At 48.1% G+C, this 22,532-nt stretch overlaps 4 protein-coding genes across 7 annotated transcripts; 1 reads left to right on the forward strand and 3 right to left on the reverse strand.

Annotated features, from left to right (window-relative positions):
• Positions 1–1,274: 1,274 nt before the first annotated feature.
• tulp4a (TUB like protein 4a) lies at positions 1,275–13,931 on the reverse strand. 3 transcript variants are annotated; one of them, XM_061270205.1, is made up of 14 exons: positions 13,683–13,931; positions 11,869–12,558; positions 8,778–8,906; positions 8,529–8,690; positions 8,282–8,462; positions 8,029–8,136; positions 7,800–7,966; positions 7,494–7,718; positions 7,199–7,430; positions 6,973–7,117; positions 6,675–6,846; positions 6,498–6,591; positions 3,242–6,405; positions 1,275–3,165 (listed from the first exon to the last, which is right to left on the reverse strand). In XM_061270205.1, the coding sequence occupies exons 2-14, from the start codon at positions 12,118–12,120 to the stop codon at positions 3,049–3,051; spliced, it is 5,148 nt and encodes a 1,715-aa protein (XP_061126189.1). In that variant the 5' UTR covers positions 12,121–12,558; positions 13,683–13,931; the 3' UTR covers positions 1,275–3,048. The 3 variants fall into 3 exon arrangements, with proteins under 3 accessions (XP_061126189.1, XP_061126188.1, XP_061126190.1); XM_061270204.1 differs by having other exon boundaries at positions 7,199–7,433; positions 13,683–13,930; XM_061270206.1 differs by having other exon boundaries at positions 6,675–6,819; positions 7,199–7,433; positions 13,683–13,928.
• Positions 13,932–14,010: 79 nt separating this feature from the next.
• On the forward strand, positions 14,011–15,442 carry mrps10 (mitochondrial ribosomal protein S10). Its single transcript, XM_061270209.1, has 7 exons — positions 14,011–14,135; positions 14,230–14,282; positions 14,518–14,581; positions 14,663–14,802; positions 14,942–15,050; positions 15,118–15,207; positions 15,283–15,442. The coding sequence occupies exons 1-7, from the start codon at positions 14,064–14,066 to the stop codon at positions 15,367–15,369; spliced, it is 615 nt and encodes a 204-aa protein (XP_061126193.1). The 5' UTR covers positions 14,011–14,063; the 3' UTR covers positions 15,370–15,442.
• Positions 15,443–16,548: 1,106 nt separating this feature from the next.
• On the reverse strand, positions 16,549–16,983 carry msgn1 (mesogenin 1). Its single transcript, XM_061270210.1, has one exon. The coding sequence runs from the start codon at positions 16,981–16,983 to the stop codon at positions 16,549–16,551; it is 435 nt and encodes a 144-aa protein (XP_061126194.1).
• Positions 16,984–17,621: 638 nt separating this feature from the next.
• On the reverse strand, positions 17,622–22,242 carry LOC133146447 (flap endonuclease GEN homolog 1). 2 transcript variants are annotated; one of them, XM_061270207.1, is made up of 13 exons: positions 21,972–22,242; positions 21,629–21,821; positions 21,373–21,549; positions 21,194–21,304; positions 21,042–21,115; positions 20,869–20,954; positions 20,510–20,660; positions 20,290–20,326; positions 20,126–20,206; positions 19,871–20,001; positions 19,715–19,776; positions 19,147–19,296; positions 17,622–18,759 (listed from the first exon to the last, which is right to left on the reverse strand). In XM_061270207.1, the coding sequence occupies exons 1-13, from the start codon at positions 22,130–22,132 to the stop codon at positions 17,993–17,995; spliced, it is 2,181 nt and encodes a 726-aa protein (XP_061126191.1). In that variant the 5' UTR covers positions 22,133–22,242; the 3' UTR covers positions 17,622–17,992. The 2 variants fall into 2 exon arrangements, with proteins under 2 accessions (XP_061126191.1, XP_061126192.1); XM_061270208.1 differs by having other exon boundaries at positions 21,629–21,775; positions 21,972–22,110.
• Positions 22,243–22,532: the final 290 nt, after the last annotated feature.

Below are 22,532 nucleotides of genomic sequence, written 5' to 3' on the forward strand. Positions count from 1 at the left end.
TCAGCTCGTTGTAGACCTCCTGGACTTTTCTGCAAAAGTGCTTGAGCTCGCTGTAAAGGGGGTTCTCCAAGTAGTCGCTGTCCATTACGGCCAGTGTTGTGCGGATGCTTGGATGGATAGGTGGAGGTGGAAAGATGGCGATGCAAAGGGATGCAGAGAGAAGAGAGGTTAAAAGCTGCGGCAAAATAGCTCGCTTGCCGGTTGAATTGAGTGTACAAGCAAAGCGGTTTCCTTTGTGAGGGCTCAATGGCGAAAGGGAGAAAAGAGAGAGGAGAAAGGATTCAACAGATCGGAGGCGGATGTGGAGTAAACGCAACGGTCACATGACTAGAGATCAGCACCGCGGACAGCGAAGCGACTGATGACGTTTCACCCCACGTTTCACGCCAAATCCTTGACGTCCATTATAAACGCTGGCGCATTGAGTGTTGATGTACAGTGGAGCCTCGGTTTTCAAACGCCCCGGTTCTCGAACAAATCGGTATTCGAAAAAAAAAAAATTCGAGATTATTTTTCTTCGGATGTCGGACGAAATTCGGTTGTCGAACCTCGCGAGATGAGCCGAGAGGACCCGCATGCCAACTGACTCGGTTTGTTATTACGTGCTCGTTACTCTGAGGATTGCATCGACTCTAATCATGCCTCCAAAAGAATCAAGTGGGAGCAGTAAAGCCATCCTAAAACACAAAGACGCTCCTAAAGCAATGCGACAGTGAGCGCCCGGCGCGCTGCGGTTGCGCGATCGGACCAAATTAAGCTCCCTGCGCACTGAGGTCCACTTAAATTTTGGAAAGTCCATTAGGACTTCGAAAATATTTTCTAAATTTTAGCGACCGCTCTGTCACAATAATGCGACCAGCGCGGTGCAATTGCGCGTTCGGCGGTGCGCTGCAGTTGCGCGATCGGACAAAATTAAGCTCCCTGCGCACTGATGTCCACTTGAATTTTAGAAAGTACAGCAGGACTTTAAAAATATTTTCTAAATTTCAGCGACAGCTCTGTCACAATAATGCGACCAGCGCGGTGCAGTTGCGCGTTCGGCGGTGCGCTGCAGTTGCGTGAATGGACAGAAATGAGCAAATGAAAAAATGCTTAAAAAAGGCGAGTTTTGTGTGGGCTTGGAACGGATTAGTTTTTCTTTCATTATTTGTAATGGGAGAATATGATTCGGAATTCGAACGATTCCCCTCTCGAACAGCCTTCTGGAATGGATTGTGTTTGAAAACCGAGGCTCCACTGTATCTTTTTCAAAATTATTTTTCCAGATCGAAAGACCCTTTTTGGCAACAAAGATGTTTTATTCAAAAGATGCTTAACATATACAATTATAAAATAATTTACATGACATGCCTTACTAATCCATTCACTAAAAACGTTCAGTCACCAAATAGTCTAACACCTACAAATACCAAGCACATACCTTTTCAAAAGAAAAGCCAAATCCTGCAGTATCTACATTTTGTCAAAAAAAACGCTTAGAAGTCCACATTGGCCTTTGTGAATCCAGAAGCTTGCACTTCGTGACTGGTGTGACATTGATGTGAACATGTCAGAGGCCGGGAGAATGGACTCAACAGATGCAACGGGTCGAAGCGTGAATAAACACACAGGCACACACAAATTGACAAACAGTCTACTCTACATGCCCCCCCCCCCTTTCAAAAGTCACAAATTTGCCCCAAAACCTCACAATTGTGGCAACACTAGAGCATATGCAAAACAAAATAACAAAAAAGTTGCGTAAACTCCACAATGTACAGTATGATCTCATAAATTAAAAAAAAAAAAAAGTACAAACGAGCAACTTGAGATGCTGAATGTAAAAGAAAAGTATTAATATGGGCCATCAACCAAATATTTTTTTTGTCCAGAGAAAATATTGCACAACTAAGCATTATTCATTTTAGGCTCTTTTCATGTCTTCGCAAAAGTGTATTTTGGCACAAAAATGTTGACAAAGTTGTATTATGAGGAAAAATATTCTTGCATGAATTAAGATGGAATTGTACTTGACCAAAGTTGCAATACAATGACAAAAAGTTGCATTACTGGGAAAACACAACAAACCATATTTGGAGATATGACCCACGGGCTCCATCCTTCGTTGGTGTTATGACTTTGAAGACAAAAAAAGTGAATAAAAACATGATTTCAGTTTTTGCGTTGAACAGTATTACAGCATTGAAACACAGTGGCAGAAGTCACCCAAGTCTCTTTACACAAAAATCATTTGGGTAAGACTGATATGTCTGAGGAGATTGTGAGAATAACGTAGAAAAATAGTCCCTGCACCTCGTTTAAGTGTGGTATTTAAGATTTGAGGGTGGGCGAGAGGGTGAAGGGGCGGATCAGGCCCCTCGCTGAATACGCACTTCACAGAAGTGACAACAGGTGCCGTGGCCGACATCACAGCGACATCACAACTTAGTCTCCCGAATGAAAGCCGCGTGTTGACAGGATGGGTTATTAGGAAAATAAAATAAAACAACAAGCAATGGCGACGATTTACAATGTACAGTACGCATAACTTAATCCATGTTTCTTCATCCTTCAATGGTATGTGTATTGCAAAAAAAAAAAGTCTCCTATTCAAACGCCAGCAGCCACAGGTATAAAACGTGTGAAGTGACAGTAGCAAAAAAATAAAATAAAAGGAATGACAGAGCGAAAACAAAAGTCCGCCATTTTGCATCACAACCACCTCCTAAAAGCAAAAGCAGTGTCATCTAGTGGTGAGTGTTGTACAGCAATGGATTTGAGTGGCCAGTAGTACCTAGGTGTGCTCTGGGGGGAAAAAAATAACAACAATCACCAGAGTGTGGTTTTCAAGTATTACTACTGCTCCATTTGTTTTTAAATAAAATGAAAAAAAAAAAAATGAAAAAATTGACAGTTTCCTCTCTTGGTTGTCTAAAAGCCTCTAGTCGACTAATTGAAGCAGCGTTTATTTGCATGACGGTTGCCGAAAGTGGCAGCATCGTGTAGTGCAGCGGGATCGGACCTCTCCCCTGACGTCTTCTCTGTGGAGCTCGAGATTGGGGCGCCGTCTCATTTGAGGCGTTGCGTAACGTTGGCCAAAGCCACCGCGAAGGCCTGCACGGCGGAGAAGGGATACTGAAAGTCCAGGATGTAGGCGTTGCCGTCGATGCGGCCGAATTGCATCACCTGCAAAAGACAGCAAAGGGAAAATATGTGACCGTGCCTCGAGCATCTCATATTACAACGCAGTGAGGTGTCTCACCTGCCTGCCCTCGAGTTCAATCTGAAAGTTCTTGGCGGACTCCTGCGTGACGCGACCGCCAAAGTCCAACTGGTAGACCTGCGTGGCTTCATTCCACAGAGGCTGTTTGTTGGCCATGACGTACACGAAGCCCTGGCTGCCCAGCCCTCGGTCCTCCTTCTCATTGGCCTTGCGACACCTCATCTCCTCCAGTTCGCTGGCCGCCCTGAGGTTCCTCTTGGTCTTCCAGCTTTTTTTCCCGCTCTGGCACTGGTTGAGGAGCTCGTCCCCGCTGATGAAAAGCTCTGGCTCGCTATCCGAGCTGTCCTGGAACTCGCTGTTGGCGGTGGCCTTGCTCAGCTTCTTGGCCTTTAGCTGCTCCTTTGGTCCTTTCACCTTCTTCTTGTCCCTCCCTCCCAGCCGTGGGCTGGAGATGAGGGCGTTGAAGTCCCCCAGTCCCCTGCCCTCCTTTTTGGACTTGCTCCCCTCAGCCAGTTGCGGTACGTTGGCCTCCTCCGCCCTCTTGCGGTTCTTCTTGCTGAACTTGTCCGAGCGAGGTGGCACGGGGCTCTCGGCTAAGGACAGCACTTCCTGGAAACTGTCCCCGGTTTCTGCCATGCCGTCTTGTAGCCCCGCGTGGTTCTGCAGTTCCGCGTGTGATGGTGGCGGGGGTGGTGGTGGAGGAGGCGGAGGCAGCGGTGGTGGTGAGAGAGCATTTTTGTCTACCATCATATGGGAAGCTTTGGGCGGTAGGGGCACAGCAGGACTGGTAGAAGGGGGGCACGAGTTGTACGTACCCCAAGGTGTGTGGAGGGCGATGGGGGGAATGGCGAGCCCGGAACCGGGGTACATAGGTGGTAGAGGGCAACAGGCCAGGTTGGTTAGATTGGCGGGGTAACCGGCAGGTAGGACAATGGTGGCATCCTGCTGTGAGAGAGACACGGGGGCGTCCACCTCTTTTGGGGAGGAACAGGGTCTGGGTGACGTGAGCACTGCGGGGTAGGCAGCAACTTGGGGATACTGGAGAGAAATCTGGTAGCCGGCTTGAAAGGACCCGGCGCCGGGGGTGGTGGGCGACCTGGGAGACAACATGTAAGGCAGCCTGGACACGTCCAAATGCTGAGCTGGGCTGAGAATAAGCGGCGGGGGCTTGTGTGGTAGCGGATGCCCGGGGCGGTTGAGCGTGGCACCCCGTTCCTGAGGGACCCACACCTCCTCCGTGGCGGCGGGGTCCCACTGATAGGGAGGCGGGCGTTTAAACAGCAAGCCTGACGCATCATTTCCTCCCAAAGCCAAATGCCTGAGAGACTGCGTTTCGTCCTCGGTAAACGCTGAATTAACATAATCGACGCGCTCTCGGCCACTGCTCGCTCCCAGCGCTGTGGGTCCGGGTCCTTCCAGTGAGCTGAGCAGGCTGTAAGAGGACTGCGAGCCCAGAGGAGTGCCGCTGTTGGAGTGTACGATGACTGTGCTGTGCGGCGCACCGTTCCCGGGAGGAAAATCTTGCCTGATGATGGTGCCCCCCGCTATCCCATTGGCGCTGCCCGGAGCCGTGACTCCAACGCTGGACCCGCTGCTACACTGACTGCAGGTGTATAAGGCAGTTTGCACCCTCTGCTGGTAGGAGGCCGCCAGTGCACTGTTATGTTTAGCTTTTGGCGGCAGCGGTCTGGGCGGCTCCATCATTTGGGACACTTTGAGGGTGGCCTCTCGGCTGTTCCTCCTGAGAGTGGCGTGGATGAGATTGCTGTCCAGCTTTTGTCCAGGATTCCTGCCGCCACTCTGATTGGCCGGGTCCGGATACGGGGGAGGGTCTCCGCTCGGTATGGAATAGCGAGGTGCGGTAAGTCTGTTGAGTGTGGCGGAGCTGTAGGGCAGCTGGATCTTCTTGCTTTCTGCCGAGGAGGATGAAGAGGAGGTGACCCTGAGGGTGGCGGAGCTTCCCGGCCCTTGCAAGCTGTAGACGTTTTGATTGCAGACGAGACGGGTTCGAGGACGACAGACTTCTTCCACGTTACCGCTGCTGTCAAAGGTGGTGATTCGCTCGTAGCCTAGCGGTGTGGGGTACTGGCCTTGGTGCTGACTTGGGGGATAAAGTTGGATATCTGCTTTCTTTGCACTCAGATCACCAGGCGGTGGCGTTCCAGAGGAGTTCCCAATTGTTCCCGATAAGGCGTTTGAGGGCACGCCGGAGGCCGACATGGAAGAGGGCGCAGTTCCAGGATAAGGAGGAGGGGGATTCATTTTACTTAGCTCCAGCGGCGCGCTGAACACCACCGTGTCGGCTTCGGCCAGCTGCGGACCCGAACGCGTGGTCTTTATTTTCAGCAGGGTCTCATGTTCACCCGTAGCTCCTCTTTCAACGAGATCAGGTGGCGGGTGAGGGATCTGGATCTGCAGCGCCCCCGTCGGAAGCACTGAGGTCTGTGCTGACGACATGGAGGGAACGGGGATTTGAATGTGAAGCTGCTGCTGCTGCTGCTGCTGTTCCTGCTGCTGCATCTGAAGCATTTGTTGCTGCTGTAGTTTTTGTTGCTGCTGCTGCTGTTGCATCTGTTGGAGCTGCTGCTGAAGCTGCTGCTGTTGTTGCTGAAGTAGTTGTTGATGTTGCTGCTGTTGCTGCAGCATCTGTTGCTGCTGTTGCTGCTGGAGCTGTTGTTGGTGCTGCTGTTGTTGGAGCTGATGTAACTGCTGCTGATGATGATGAGACTGCGAGGCTCCAACAGTGAGGCGACTCATGTCCAGCCCTCCAAAGATGACCTGGCCAGGACTGGAGTATCGGGTTGGGACCGTGTAGTGGGCTGTAAGCGCGGCATCTTGGCTTTGGTCGGAAGTAGCAGAAGCAGAAGCAGCAGCTCCAGGAGAAGTGGCCGTCGGGTTGCTTAGAACATCCAGCTGAACATTTTGATTGGCGAGCAGGGACTGGACCAGGCCGATACTCTGGGCGGGGGACATGGCCTGGGCGGGACTGTGGATAGGGGCAATGGGAATGTTGACCGTACAGGGCGGGTTGTCGTCTGCGCCCCCGGCGGGGCCCGACACGGGCAAGTCGTCCTCGTCCTCACTGAAGACATTGGGGCTGAAGACGGGCAGGTTGATGTACTCCATGGAGATCTTGCGCACCTCCGGCAGGTAAATTGTCATCTGTCTGGGCTGCAGGTGGAGGAGGCTGGTTTTGTAGATGACTGAGGGGAGACAAGGGGGGGGGGGGAAATCAGAGGAACATTGTCACGACATCATCCGAGAACGTCTTCACCCAAAGTCGTCGATCGATTACCTGCACCAAGGTTTGTTGGTAGAAATGCAGCGAGGCCCACAATCTTGAATTTTGTTCCCCAAATATTTGACGTGACCTGAGCAAGGTAGTTTTGCTGAAAGAGTTGCATTAAGACACACAGGTCAGAAATGGGTCATCCTTTCAAAGCGCTTGTTGAATACAAAGGTGACGGAGTACCTGAGTGATGTCATCTAAAGGGAATTCTCTCCGCGTTAGACTGGGCGAGCCAATGGAGGGTTTGCGTATGGGTAGACGTGGGGACCTGGAAACCTCCTGGGCGGCGCGAGAGAGTTTAGGCGATTTCCTGGGATCGATGTTGATTCTGTTGGTAAAGGGACAAACTAAGTCTCTACAGAGAAGGTAGCAAATGGGAAAAAGGGGGAAAAGATGATTTAAGCATGCAGTAAAGCACATTCCGTTACGACGAATGACGTCAAGCGAAACACGATGCACAAAAATAATCATAATTGCGCACCTGGGAAGCTTGGGGGACTTACTGCCCCGGGATATCTTTGGAGACTTCTTGCCGACCCAGTCGTCGCTGAGCTCGATGTCGCTGGAGTCGGAGCAGTTGCAGCTGTCAATCATCGCTGATATCAGGCTGTTGCCATATATTTCATCTGGCAAGAGAGATGGAATTAAAAAAAAAAAATAGATGGAAGACTAACTAGATTGTCATGTTAATAAGTTCCTCGCCTTACCTGTTTTTCCATCCGTCTTGGGGTCCATAATAACAAACTCTGGACGCAATTTACTGATGCGTCGACCTTTTAGGATGGGCACCAGACCGCCTAAGTACTCCAAGTACAAAGTGTAGCAGGGCCCGCCCACTTCTGGGTTGTCCTCCGTGCGTTTCATTGTACAATGCAGACGCTCATTGCCAGCTGTTGGGTAGCTCACAAAGTCAAGCATTTTGTTGGGGTCCGGAATGGGCTGCTGGGGGGGAAAAGAGGCGGGGTCAGGTTTTGTTGTCAGTGTCACGTCATCCGATCTTACCCTGATGGTGGGGATGAAGGCGGAAGTGACGTAGGAGCAGAGACGTGACGGCATGGTGAGCTTAGCCACGTCTTTCTCCTCCTTCACGGCCGTGGCGATGACCTGCTGGCAGAGCAGCTGCAGGTTGGCAACGCGGTGCTCCACCCGCACCACGTAGAGCGCCGGCCCGCACGCCAGGAAGAGGCGGCTGTCTCGGTGACCCCAGCAGAGCGTGGTGATGGGCCGCTGCCGGGGCAGAAGGAGGAGTTGAGCTCAGCACGTTTCACACAAATATTTGTTGCTCTCCAATTTGTCGCTGTTGATCACCTGCGCTGGTGTTTCCAGTGTGTAGATGTGTTCACCCCGGACATTATAGAACTTGACCATGGCGTTCCTCGTAGGAGAAGTACAAGAGGGGTCGTGAGAGAGGAGCGTCTTCTCCATGCCGGCCACCGACAGAAGGTTCCCCTGCGAGCACCACTGGACGACCACATCTGCGGGGAAGAGAGTCGGGTCAGGAGATGAACTATCAGAAGGGGGGGGGGGGGGTGAGTACCTTTCAGGCCGGTGCGGATGAGGGTGGGCGAGAGGTCATCGTAGTTGTTCATCAGGCTAATGTCTCCAGAAGTAAAGCTAACTGTGAGCAGAGGTTTGTGGCTGCGCACTGTAACGTGAAGAAAGAAAAAAATATTATGTGCATAAGTCGGGATGAGAAGCTCACAGATGGTGGCACATCTGCTTCCCTGCAGCACGTAAATAAAACAGCCGGATAACGGCAAGTCTGCACGACATTGAGTGAGCGAAGCAACCTTGCTGCGGCGGGTAGTCGTCGGAATCTGTGTCGCTCTCGCTGCTGTCCTCCACCAGGAAATTGGGGTAGTTCCACGACATGCTGACGATGCCGTCCGACTCGTGCAGCAGGATGTGGGCTAGCATGCGCCCGTGGCAGTCCATCACGATCACCTGGCCGTCGGCGGTGCCAAACAAAACCTGCGCGGTAATGGTAAAAGCATTAGAACACGAGTGTCCTGGGAAATTAGAAGCGTGCGTTCCTACCTGCTGGTCGTCGGGCGTCCAAATCCCGCACGTGATCTGACTCTCCAGGTTGATCTCGGATGACCAGTGTCTTTGCCCGCTGACGGACCCCACCAGGACAAAGCCGTCGCGATAGGAGATGAGCGCCTGAGTGCCGTCGTGCGACCACGTGAAATCGCTCACCTGTCGAGCCACACGGGTTTGGAGTTCAAATGCTGACAACGCCCGTCTATATCGCAATTCTAGCATTTGTACTCGGTGACCTCTTACCTGAGCTCCGCGGTCGTTGACCAGCTCTACCGACCAGCGGCCCTCGTATTGGATCCAAACAAAGATGCCGCCGTCGGTGTCGCAGGTGGCCAGTTTCTGGAAGGGCTCGTTCCATCGCACCAGGACCACCTTGGAGACAATGAGTGAATGAGTCAGACAGACTGCTTCAAAGTGCTCGACACGTGGCAAAACCACCAGTGGTTACATTAGCGCAAAGCTAAGTTTAGCATTGAACTCCATCCAGTCTATCATTACGTGAGCTAACCTCATTTTGAGAAATCCTCGGAGGAGCTGTAATTGTCAGACGCATGACACACAATTGAGGTTTTGTGACAAAAATAAATGGAGCTCAACAGAGGAACAAGACGCTGAGCGGTAAGGACACTAAATGTCACCTCAAAGAACCCATTGCCATCCCCAAGCGCTTCCCTCCATTTTCTGCATGTGTTTATCTGCCTGTTCTTCTGTAGCGTGACTCAGCCTCTTCCCAGAGGAATAATCCCAAGCGGGCAGCAGCTCTGCTCTCACTCACCCAACCAAGCACGTGGGCCGTACATGCTCCGAGGCACAACACAGGGCACGTTTTAGCCGGGGCTTACACTTTCCGAGTGTGACTCCGACAACCGCTAACGTTTCAGTGGAGACCTTTTGAGTTGCTCTGGTGTCAATCCACCACCTGGGTATTATTTAATGAGGATAAAGATCAGGACTGTACGACACTGATTAACTCTTCGGGGGGGGGTTGAAGGATTACACTGGACTGATGCAAAAGAGATGATGTGTCACTAACAAGTGAGTTTGAATACATAAAATTGATGACGGGGGATACAGTCTCTGGGCTTAACATTAGCTTCTTAACTTCCAACAAAAGGACCAGATGTAAATCAAAAGGAACCAAAAAAACGGCACCACGTGCGCCACATGTCGTGTCCCGCACCATCGTCTGCGTCAGGGTGAGAATAATCTGCCCATGTGAGTGTAAATTTAGCAGGGTGTGGAGATTAGTGCGAGCTGGACAGGCATCACACGGGGGAGACAGCTGAGCACCTCGCCAGGAGAGATCGGACGTCACATGGAGACAGACAGGATAAGGAGAGGGGCGGGGCGTGGAGAGATCCAGGCGGGCTGCTAAATTGAGTTAAAGGAAGAGGGCAAATGAAATCAAGGGGTCAGTTTGCAGTCAGCAAAAGTGAAAGGACATTGTGAAGGTTCAGCATCACAGTGGCAGGAGCACGAAGGTCCATGGCAACATTGAACGCTGGCAGGGAGCCCTTTGTGTCAGCCAAAAGAAATTCATAGTCTTGGCTGGTGGACAGAAACTGGGCATAAAAAAAATCTATACCAAAATGATTTTGCCAGTTTTACAACACAAGTGCCCGATTGGATAAAAGGGGATTAATTTGGATATTTCCAATAAAACCCGATTGTGAGCCGAGCCAATTCTTCATTACTGAAAAAGTGAAGAGCAGCTGGCTCAAGAGAAAACTGGGAGAGAGAGTCAGAGGTCGCTGATTTGGACAAGATATTAAATCGGATGCTTAACTCAATAGAAGAGAACTGCTGTGCTGTTAGAAAAAAAAAAAAAAAGAACAGGGAGAGCGGAGTTGGAGGAAGGGCAACAGGTACAGGCTTTTTTTTTTTTTTTTACGTCAAATGGAAATCCAAAAGAGCCTCCATGCGACGGAAAATCTGGAAGAAAAAAAAAAAATATGCGAGAAGACCTGACACGGCCGTGGAGCTTGTTATGCAATATGTCCTCTCCGTGGCTGGATTACCGGCGATAAAGCTGTTCGTATTAAGCGTGGCGCACGGGTCAAGTGGTCAGACAGGTAGAGAGCACATGAATGATTTAAGGTGCAGGAAAAAAGGCATGAAAGCCTAATTGATTATATTTGACTCCTCATCAAAGCGACAGAACGCTTATTATCATTTCTATACTTTTTTTTTTTCTTTGACTCTCTCCGCCCCCTTTCAGTGACTCATTCCCAGATAAAGCCGCAAAGTAATCCGTCAGGCGTGACAGGCACGATGGGTTGATCAATTTTCATGATTACGACTCAGGGCTCCTCGGGCGTGATCGAGGAACTTCCGAATCAAAAGGCTGCCGGCCACGCAGCGTTGTTTACGATCGCGTTTGTCGGGCGAATCGCCGAGTCGCATGCTGATGAAGCTTTCCGGCATCCCGCCTACAAAGCCTACGGTATAAACGCAAGCCTATTCCGGGTTTACTAATCCCGACTAAAAACGAACAGCATGGTTTGATGCAAATATCGCTTGAGGGTTCTTGACTTGCATGCCAAAATGTGTCAAATGCGACAGAGCTAAACTCCAGTCCAATTATCTTGTCATCAATCACGAATAGCCGTACTGTAAGGCGTGAATACGAAAAACAAGATGTGACGGCGCGGTTCCTATTTTTGCTTGAAAGGAAGCGAGCGTACTGCCAGACAAGGCAGCATAAAGCTCCACAATGGCGTTGTCAAACTACTCCTCATCTATTCCGCGCTCATTTAGAATGAATAGACGCTGCAAGGAGGCTTGTCAAACGAGGTGTTGATCTATTTTGAATCCCATCCCAGAGGGATTCTTACGTAGTGTTCATAAAAGGCGGATAAAAATAATTCCCATCTTGTGTTTTTCAAGCGCGGCACAACTGACAGGAGGTCAGGAGGCGGCGGTATAAGTTAGCAGTAGCTCATTAAAGTTGACGGACTGAAAATGGGCAGCTTTTCTCCCTGTTGACTGTCAGCCTGGTCGGAAACTAGGTCCAATTTCAGTAGCGCTCCTTTTGAACGCTGTCCCCTTTTAATTATCTCTGACCCTGACTGAAAGGGACTCGAGACATAGGAGAAAGAAGGGGGGCGCTCCAAGCCATGGTAGCCTTACTCATCGACGATCGCCTTGAGCAAAGCTCAACCTGGAAAAAAAAATCAAGTCAAACAGCTCGTATAGGGACAGTTATCGGGTTCTCGCAGAATCTGCCGATACCAGCCATAAAATATTGAGTAATTAAACTACTATATTGTCACTCCAACCCCCCCCCCCCCCCCCCAAAAAAATCAAAATAAAAAAACAACATGTTCCATTTTACCTCACTGTTGTGCCCTCTGAGGTTAAAGTTGACCCTCTGAGGGGTCGGCCGGTCCCGCCTGCAGTGACTGGATGTAAAAGTGACGCCGACGACGCCTCGGCCGTTCCCAGTGGCCAGCCAGCCCTCCTCATAGTAGCGTTTCCGGCACACCGGCTTCTCTTTCTCGCTCTTGGGCACGCGGCCTTTCCAGGACAGGCACAGGATGTTGGAGTCGCTGCAGAGGACCGAGCCGTGCTCCACTGAGGCGAACATCTCTGCGGTCGTACCAAGCCAAGCTACCCGTGGGGGCTCGTGCGGGGAGGAGGGTCCTCCTTTCAAGAGTCCTGTGCTGAGGTTAGAGGTTCGATGAATATGAGACAGCGTTGTTGCATAGAGTCCCCGGACATCTGTGAAAACCTCTGCGAGGGTCCAAATAATATCAGAAAAGTCGGAAAATCCGCGTTGGGAAGGCACTTGTCATGGAAGAAATGCATGTAAACCGCTAATGAGTCCGCTCAGCATGTCCTGCGGCTCGCCCTTGATCCCAGCGCTACTTGTGTGTCGCCGCCGACGTGCTGCATCCTCATCATCCGATCCTGCCGGCGCATGTGAGAGGAGGAGGAGCAGGGACTCCTCTCCATCAGCTGTAAGCCCGCAAGAGCTCCGCCCCTCCCGGTAACGTCATAACGCTGGCAAACCTTGGGCATCCCACTGTGGCGAGCCAAAGGAAAAACAGACCAAAAAAAACGCAGCTCCATTTAGCAAAGCTCATAAATAAACAGTGACATTTGCCGCGTAACCACTCGACTGCTTACGTCAAATATTGATAAGGTGGCCTAAAGTAGCCCTCGTTTCTTCTTCGGCACCATCTCAAGTGTTTTTCGTAAATGTTTTTACTGCAATTTCTACTTTACTACTGTGTTGCAGAGGATTCTTGATAGACTACAGCTCCATCCAATAGGCAGGTTTGCTGATTTTTAAATGGAGTCGTAAACAAATGACCCCTATACATTAGTTATCGAATAAATTTAATAATAATTTAACGTGCCTGAATGGCACCCTCATTATCCTTTTATGACTAGTTCCGTGGCTATTCTGCGCGGGGGACGGATTTATAACGACTTAATGAATAATTGAAAAGACTCGTGTATCATTTTGGGCTCCGCTTTAATTAGCACACGCTGATGGACCGAGGCGCCCCCTTTGCAGCTAAACGCACATGAGATAAACAAAGTGTGAATAATAATTGCGTGGTAAATAAAATGGTAAATCATGGGTATTGGTTAAAAAAAAAAAAAAAGAAGCATTCTTTCGATTCAATTAGAATCATATGAGAGCCGAGCGGCCCAGAAAATAGCGTAGTAGAATAATATCACGGTGCGGAACAATACAATGTCGTTAAAATGATGCTAGGTTGAGGTAACTCCTTGTGAGCTCTGTGCATCAAAAAATGTCGCCATTAGACAAAAGCCCTCATCCACGTTTTTCCTTTCTGATTTTCTTTAAATTGTGCTGGCGCGACCGATACACGCGATTGTTAACCTTTTATTGTCATAATTGGAAAAAATGGGGGGGGGAAAGAGGCGGCTAACCATCCCGCTAACCTTAGCTGATCCAGAACCAGCCAAGGCGGCGATCAGGGGCTGTCCATCCGCCGCTGGCACTGCTCGCTATCCGGCTACTGTTAGCGTGACAAGTCGACTACCTTTATTCTGTATTTTTTTTAAAGACCTAGCCGCCTAGCTGATTTGCATAATTGCGCGAGTATCATTTCTTGCAAACTGTAGGGTATATTGTGAGTCAAAGGGAAGCCAGCAATAAAGTGTGAAGCATACCTCGGCTGTTGTCGCTGGTCCCTGCTTGGTCTGCGTGAGCCGAACCGGAGCTCTGTAGGAACTGGCAACAGGGCCCCGACAACTGGGTCACGTGACGGTCACATGACGCTCGCTTGTCACGTTCAAGCCTCGTTTGAATCAACGACGTCGTCAAAGCACGAATAACAAAACACGTTCAAAATGTCGTTCATGTGGTCATGTAAATACTTTTGATTTGCAAATATTTGAGTGTTTCTCTCATAGTTGTCAGAATGAGGTTTCCCCAGTTTTACGCGTACGGTATTGGGTAATTGCCTCTGTTAGTGTAATGTACCTTCCAGATCACGCGAGGGCAGCAGTGCGATACGTATTGCTTCCGATTTCCCATACTACTCTGAAAACATGGCCGCTTCCATGGCGTTCCGAGGAGAATTTTGCTCCTTGGCAAGGATACTTGGCGGAATATCACATTCGGTAATCTTTTTTTTTTCTTTACACATTTGGTGTCATGGTGTAATTTGGTGATCGTTTCAAACCTAGCGTCTGTTAATATGCGCATGTTTTTCAGGCACCACAAATTCAGGGTCATTGTGCAGCACACCAGAAATGGCCCACGATTCGGTATGTAGCATTGTAATAAAGAATTAACTTAATTGACTATTGGTCCGTTTTTTGTGGCTCTATTTATGCCAGCTATTTAGTGAGTGACATGCAGATCAGTTAAATGCTCTGCGATGTACGCAACTTATTTTCCATTCATGCATTTACTATGAATAATCATAGTGGTACCAGCATGTCAGGATCCATTTGGTTTGCCACACACCCTTTACATTTCTTTGCATTCAAATCTTTGCAGGTGTCCCCTCCATCTGAGCCAATCCTTCCACACAACCACATTATTTTCATCAACAGCTTCCCCCGTGAGTTGTATCTCAATCCACCAACCTTTGAAACATCTAATTCATTTACCCAGGAAGCCATTCTAACGCTTCACTTTTTAGATCACCGTGACGGAAGAGCCCGACACACTTTTCAAGAAAGTTACTGTGCTGGTGAAAGGCCACGACAGGGCAGTTTTGGACAGCTATGAGTATTTTGCCACTATGGCGGCCAAAGAGCTTGGCGTCACCATTGGGAAAGTGTGAGTCATGGCAATATCTATGCAGACTTCACAAAGTTGTTGTAGCAAAAATGGCATTGTGCAAATATAATACAAATAAAAACAACACTGCCATGCTGTCCAAGGTCTAATTCTCTTTTCTTCCCATCCTCTTTCACAGTTTTGAACCTCCTAAAGACATGGAGAGGTTGACACTGCTCAAGTCTGTCCACATCTTCAAGAAACACAGGGTTCAGTATGAGATGAGGACACATTACCGCTGTATTGAGGTGAGATTATGTGATTACTGGATGTGGGATGGTATTTAACACTTTATAACTTGGACTTTGTTTGTAGTTGTCTCATTTAACAGGCTCCACAGCTCGGGTGTATCTAGAATACATCCAGAGGAACCTTCCGGAAAGTGTAGCCATGCAGGTGACCAAGGTGAGTTGGGCTCTTGCTTTATGCTTGGATCATTGATGTGTTCACAAGCCTCATAATGATGCTTTTTGTTACCAGACTGCAATAGAGAAAATTCCAGAACACATCCAGAAGCCCATGTGGAAGGACGAGCCCACGGAGGGAGGGCAGAAGCTCAGTCAATAATTGTACACCTGAACCAGTGTGTGTGTGTGTGTCTGTCTTATTTTATAATAAAGTAAAAGGGTTCTGCAAATTACATCTCAATTCATCTCAAATTGTTTTTGTATTAAAACTCAATATATGGGATTATTTATTCTGCAAAGACACCACTAAAAATGTGAGACCGGCATACAGTGCTTTGCAACATTTATTAAAATATTATTTTACAATCTAATGCATATGCACATGCATTTACAGTGCACATATGTACATTTTTAATGGGGGAAGTTGCCCCTGCCACTGCCTCGTCGTTGGCCATTCGGAATTTTTTAATTTGTTGGCAGCGGTGACCAAACAGACGCGCCCACCTTTAACGTGATGCGACGTTGCGCTTCCTGTTTCGGGTGTTCGGACAATGAGTGGGATGGTCTGTTCGATGGTTGAACCAATTGTATTTCTCCAAACAAGCGTTCAAGTTCACCAATTTAACGTACAAGTTCGCCAGAGAACATCCATCCATCCATTTTCTGAACCGCTTAGTCCCCACGGGGGTCGCGGGCGTGCTGGAGCCTATCCCAGCCGTCATCGGGCAGCAGGCGGGGGACACCCCGAACCGGTTGCCAGCCAATCGCAGGGCACACAGAGACAAACAACCATTTGCACTCACACTCATACCTAGGGACAATTTGGAGTCTTCAATCGGCCTACCAAGCATGTTTTTGGGATGTGGGAGGAAACCGGAGTGCCCGGAGAAAACCCACGCGGGCCCGGGGAGAACATGCAAACTCCACACAGGGAGGGCCGGAGGTGGAATCGAACCCGCACCCTCCTAACTGTGAGGCGGACGTGCTACCCAGTGCGCCACCGAGCCGCCTTCCCAGAGAACATTATTAAATGAAATGAATAAATAATAATAAAAAATAAGACGAATGGTGTTTATTTTTCAGCAAGACAAATGCATGACTATTGTCCTCAACCTACATTTCTCTAATGTGTCAACAATTAATTGTTGAGTTTACAATTGTAAACTGGTATACAAAACACAAGTGCCCTCAAAACAATATTTACATCCAGAAAAGGGCAAAGGCACGTGATGAATTCAAACACACTTGTTGACATGAGAAAAAAAAAAAAAAAGAGTCCAAAAATGAGCATGACCACGCTTGCATGACGTCTACGCGTGGTTGCGTAAAATGATGACTTTTACGCATGGCTCAGAATGTCCGAGAGCTTGTTGATGTACTCGATGGTGTACTTGAGGGTTTGTATTTTGGTCAGAGGCTGGCCCCTCTTGGTGTAATCCGGCGGCAGGTACTCCCGGAGCTGGTGCAGAGCCTCGGCCAGACTCCTCATCCTCATCTTCTCCCTCTCGCTCGCTTTTACGCGCCTCTTGGTGGACATCTTAGCCTTGCCATGCGCCTTGGAGCCGGTGCAGGGACCTCGCCGTGGAGACCCGGAGACGAGCTCCCGGTGGCCTCCGTAGTAGAACATCTCCGGCGAGGAGCACACGGAGTCCACAGAGGAGAAGGAATTGGACTCTGGAGAGGAGCCCGAGGAGTGGAGCTGTTCGGGGATGTTCCAGTCCTGTAGGATTTGGGACGTTGCACCACTGAGGTCCATGTTGAGGAAAATCAGCATCCAGAGATGATGACAGCAGACGAGATTCTCTGAGGAGATGACGTTTTTATACGCGGGCGCATCTCCGGAGGTTTATGGGTTCACAGCTGAGGCGGAAAAAACGAGTTCAAAGCGAAGCACAAGTGGCAAAATGCGACCTTTGCAGAGGACGTCGTTCGTTCTCACCGAAGTGCGAATAAGGCTAAATAGGCGGATAATGCGACAGAAAGACAAATAATTAGATTCCCTTTGTGGGAAATGAGCCTTTAAAGTCTGCGCGACGACAATTATCAGTTTGATGTGATCTCCCTAATGAAGGGGCGGGCCCACGCAGGACCCCTAGAACGCTTGTAGACCAGAGTCTTGCAGGTCAAAGCTGTGCTTGTGCTCGAATTAAAATGATAGACAATGAAGTAATTAAACATAATGCAAAAAAAATCCAGTAAAAGTATCATTAAAATTTTCAATTGTACTTAAATAATTTGAAACGTTTTCAATAAGCGTTTAAACAGCAACAGTTCAATTAAAAATGTGATATTTCATCAAATAATCTAAAATGATGGCATTTAACGTATTTACACACATACTAATAAATACAACCGACAGCAAGCCTTCAAGTGTTTATTTCTGTCCACGATCCATTTCTTCCAAGCACTTGAGGTGTTTTAAGCTTTTATTAGGACAAAGGATACATACAAATAAGGGCATGGGTGGACACAAGCAGGTGAGTAGAAGTTTATTTGGCCATGAGGATGCAGCTGTCACCAAGCTCATGCCAGACCTTTTCATGTCTGAAAAGGTGTGTAAGGCCTCACTCATGAATCCTGATGAAGGGGACCATCAGCAGAAGGCTGTAAAACCAACAGCTCGTAGTTTTCTAAAGGACAGTGTGTGTTTAAATGGCACTTTTTACACATACACACTGAGTGTTTATTTTTCCAATTGCGCCTTATTTGAAGTCAAGGTTTGAAGGCAGAAAGCTGACTACATGATAAATTTCTACTGCATTTTTAAAAAAATGTCCAGCTTCTTACTTAAGGAACTTGAGCCTGAGTCTCTCTGCCAGCGGCAAAGGGCTGTCCCCACAAACGACCGAATCGTCACTATCTAACACAACGATGGGGGACGCCGAGGTGGGAGGGAACACATCATTGATATCGGCCTGGATTTTGCTTGGTGCTCTTGTGACATAATCTCCACTTTGCAGACTTTGCTTGCTCTTGGTGGTTCTGCGAGGCAGCGCCTGCCGGTTCTCCTCATCGCTATCCTCGCTGGATGAACAAACACTCACGCACACGCTCTTCTTGATTTTGTTCACCGGACATGGCTGCGAGTGGCACCTCTGCACTTTTGTGGATGCTGATCTGATAAATTTGTACTGGTGAGGAGGTTTTTTGTCCACCTTTGGAATGACTTCACATGATTTTTTGATACCACTTCCGTCTTTATGAGGGGATTTTAAAATTGGTACGAGGAGGCTTAGTTGATTGGAGAATCTATTTGGGCACTCGGGAGCCGCTTGAGGCGGCGGGGTGGCCGTGAAGGACAACGCGTCCCAGTCAATGTCGCTAAGATGGAGCGCGTCGATGGCGGCTGCTGAGGAATCCACCTGAGAGCCGTTCTCGGTGAATCGTTGATGCTGTTTATGGCTCAAGGGCGTTTCCGAAAGCAACGTTTGCGGCGAGGTTGGAAGGGCCTTTTCTGGAGAGGCGTTTTGAAGGGTCATCTGCGCTAGGAGCTCCGAAACACCATCAGGATTTTCGGCCATCTTCTCCTTTTTACTCTTTGGTTTCCGCTCTGAAAGAGACACCAACAAATTTGTAAACATGTATTATGTCCATTCCCACCTGCTAGGCAAATAAATAGCCTTTTTTTAATTTATTTTTTTACTTGTTTGTGTTACGGCGCAAGGTGAAGCACAACCCCGATAGACCCGGCAACACCTCACGGCTCCATCTGAGTCTTTGATGTGCGCCGGCCGAGTTGTCAAACTAACATGTTCGGGTGTCGGAGCAGCCGTAACGGCCTCGCTTGCAAAAACAAGCCATGGCTCCGTGTGCCTTTGATCGGCATGGGAAGAACTTGGCACGTCTGGGTACGGAGGAGGTGGGCGGGGCTCGGGGGCCATATGAAATCCATGGTGGGATTTCAAGCGATATCAGGAAGCTTGCAGTGTTGTCTTACTTTTGGGCTTGTTCTCTTCAGCCAATGCTTTGTCCCTCAGGTAGTTCTCCACCACCTCCGGGAAGGCCGCACGAAAGAGGTTCTCCTCCTCCACCGACCTCACCTCACGCTGATCCTCGGCGGGCCGATCCTCAGGAAACACGTAATGATCTGGGGGGAGGGCACCAGGAAAGGACAATTTCTTTCAAAGCCTTTTCAAATAAGTGTTTTTTGTAAGTCTTTTTATTCATATTACTTATTAATATTGATAATTATATTCATAAAAAAATATTAGATTGTAAAAATGACATGATCTTATTTTGCACACATTCTCAAGTTGAAATAATAAGAGTCGAGCTTGTTAGTGAGCTAGACTTGCATTTGACAGATTGCCCAGCACGGGGAGGAAGCCACTTTAGCACCTAGCGGCCGTTGCGAGCGATCTGCCACCTCTGAAGCGCACCTCACAGTCAGTCACTAACAGCCCCCCACACACACGAGAGACCCCCCCCCCCCCCAACACACACACCCTAACCTCACCTCTGCTCCACTCAGGTCGAGTGGATCTTTTGCGTGTGTTTAAACTTGCCTGGTGTGCTCCAGATGACTTCGAAGCAGGAAATTGAATTCCTCACGCGTTGTTTAAAGACCCTTTTTATAGGACATGGGGGGTGGGGAGTTAAGGATTGGAAATTTTTAAATCCACATTACAAAAAAGCATTGAAATATTTAAAATTTTAAGGACCTAATGGGCTTGATTTGCGATGACATCATCCAGCCACACTTTCTGTTCATCAGCTCTGTATAGGTCATCAGAACTAAAACCTTCTCACTCGTGTAATGCTTTGGCCACTCCATCTTGTCAAGAGCAAATTTCTATGGGAAGATGAAAATAAACACACTTTCATGAGAACAAGAACCAAATGATGAAAACAAAAACAAAAAATCCCCAAAAGATTTAAATCACAAATGAGTAAAAAATGGGGACATAATTAATCACCTGCATTGAGAGCATATTGGGCTGCCTCCTTTTGAAGTTTTCAACAGGCTTGTCCTTGGTTAGCAGAAACTCGTTGATAATCTAGGGTGGAAATTGAAATTCAAGAGGCGTTCTAACACACCAATTCAACTGTTTGGAAATAAAATCAAAAGCAACAGTTGGACCTCTGTAAACGGGAACTGTGGACTCGCCAGTGTTTTCCTGAAATGACAAATGCAAGGGAACAATATTAATACTGAAAGAACAAAGTGCCTCAGAGTGTCCACAATATTTTATTTTAAATTATTCATATATTATTTTATTTTATTGCCCCCATGATGATAGTGAACATTATATGTCCCTGGAATTGCTGTCCAACCTGTCGTTATTGCAACCGCTACGTACTTTTTGATATTTGCTTCAAGGGACTTGGCCTGGCGGGCCCGTTCTAAGCGATGCCAATCACATGGACACTGGTAGTCAAAATCTTGAGGTTGACAGAATTGCTGACTGTCGCAAAGCACACAGCCGCTGCGTTCGTGACCTTTGGCTGAGCCTAAAAAAAACAACACACAACGATGAATACATGGTCAACAATGAATTACTTAACAATTAGTCATGATGTGATTTTTTTTTTTTTAGCTCGGGAAGCCTCCAGGAAAGACTTGTATTTAATTTTTTATTTTTTTTTACTTTGAATACACATATTTGGGACGTCCAGAGACTCTTATCTGGTCTGCAATCGGAGGTGCAAGCTCACTCACCTGGATGTCGACATATGTGGCAGTGGGGAAGCTTCTTCACGACTGCCTGAGACAGGCACCCTCCCTCGTCCTTCCACCGCATGAACCTGAGCGAATCAGCACATGGGACATCATCGCACCACTCTGTTGCCTTCATAGTGGCGCTTGTTTTTTTTTTTTTTTTTAAATTCCACCTCTGCAGAAGCGTTTGGCCTTTGATGGTCTGGATCAGCTTGAGAGCTTGTTCTTTACCGACACCTGGGACTCCCTATGGGAGCGTTAAAAGACGTGCGTTAACAGAAGAAAATAAAGTGCGTGTGGTTTGTTGAGGAAGGGTGATACATACCTTGGGAATGTAATCACATCCAAGGAGGATTGCCAGACCGACAAGATTCTCCCTCGACAGGCATAGCTCTGCTTGGACACGGGAGGTCTTGTAGCAGTCCACCTGGGGGTCCTAGAAGGGAATTTTCTTTTTTTTAAATCTCAGTCATTACTCTCAAGAGATCTCATAGACAAACATACCTTGGAGTTCATATTAAAGTTTCTGTAGACGGTTCGTGCTCCGTACAAGAACACATCTCCATCATTGGTGATGCAACCATCCACAAGACCACATGAGTCCAGGTATGCACACATGGCTTCCGCCTCCCCTGCGGCAACCACCCATGGCATTCCCAGGTAGTCAAGCATCTCTGCACACTGCAAAGCACATTATGGATACACAATGACAATAAAGTTCAATAATAGTGTAAACAAACAAACAAACAAACAAACAAACCTCTCTAAGAACTGCATTAAAGCGCCCTCTGCTGGTGGAAGTTGAGGATTTAGACCCTTTTTGGTTCCCTCCATATCGATTTGCACTCCTCTGGCTCATGGTCACTGCTTTCAGTTTAGGGGCCTGCCCTTCCATGACGAACACCAGCTTCACCCCCATAAGAATGAGGGACGACACCCGGAAAAATAAATTCCTGTGTATTATCGTGGTAAATTTAGTTTTCTGTAATAAACAACTTGAGACAATGTGGTTGCACAAGTGTGCACGCACGCTGTGTGCAAAATTAAGCAATCGCATTTAAACTCATGAATATTAGAAGAACTATACTCATCGACAATATTACCTCAAATGGGGCTTCGCAACTCTGCCCATCATTGCTTGGACGTGCTGGGCCTCGCAAACCCACAAACTGAGGTCCACCGCCAGTCTCTTACCGGACAAACTGTACAGCGGCACCGACTCCCTCACGGGCTCGACAATAGACCACAAGTCATGTACACCCATTGCCACATAAATATGTGCTTTATATGTGGTAAATGAGTGGGAAATTTGCAGCGATGTGATACATAAGACAACAATAATGCTGTCGTTGTTTTTCAAACTGGGCGCCTCTAAGGCTGCGGTCCAATTCGTGGCAAACCAAACAATACACGTTCCTTGTTGGCAGGCTGGCAGCTATCCTGACAATTTTTTGGAAAATATTTTTGATCACTAAATACAGTCGTATATATTTGTGTGTCACATCGATGTTAAAACATATGTAATGGTTAAATCTAACGATAAGATAGGGATAGGATAGGATGGATAGGGGTAGGACATGATAAGCCTAGGCTTCTTCCTACTCCTTTTCGAACAGTGATATACGTATTATGTTTGTTTTGTTGTTGTTTGTTCTTTATTGATT

This window comes from Syngnathus typhle, linkage group LG22 (assembly GCF_033458585.1).
Source record: "Syngnathus typhle isolate RoL2023-S1 ecotype Sweden linkage group LG22, RoL_Styp_1.0, whole genome shotgun sequence".
Lineage (NCBI taxonomy): Eukaryota > Metazoa > Chordata > Actinopteri > Syngnathiformes > Syngnathidae > Syngnathus > Syngnathus typhle.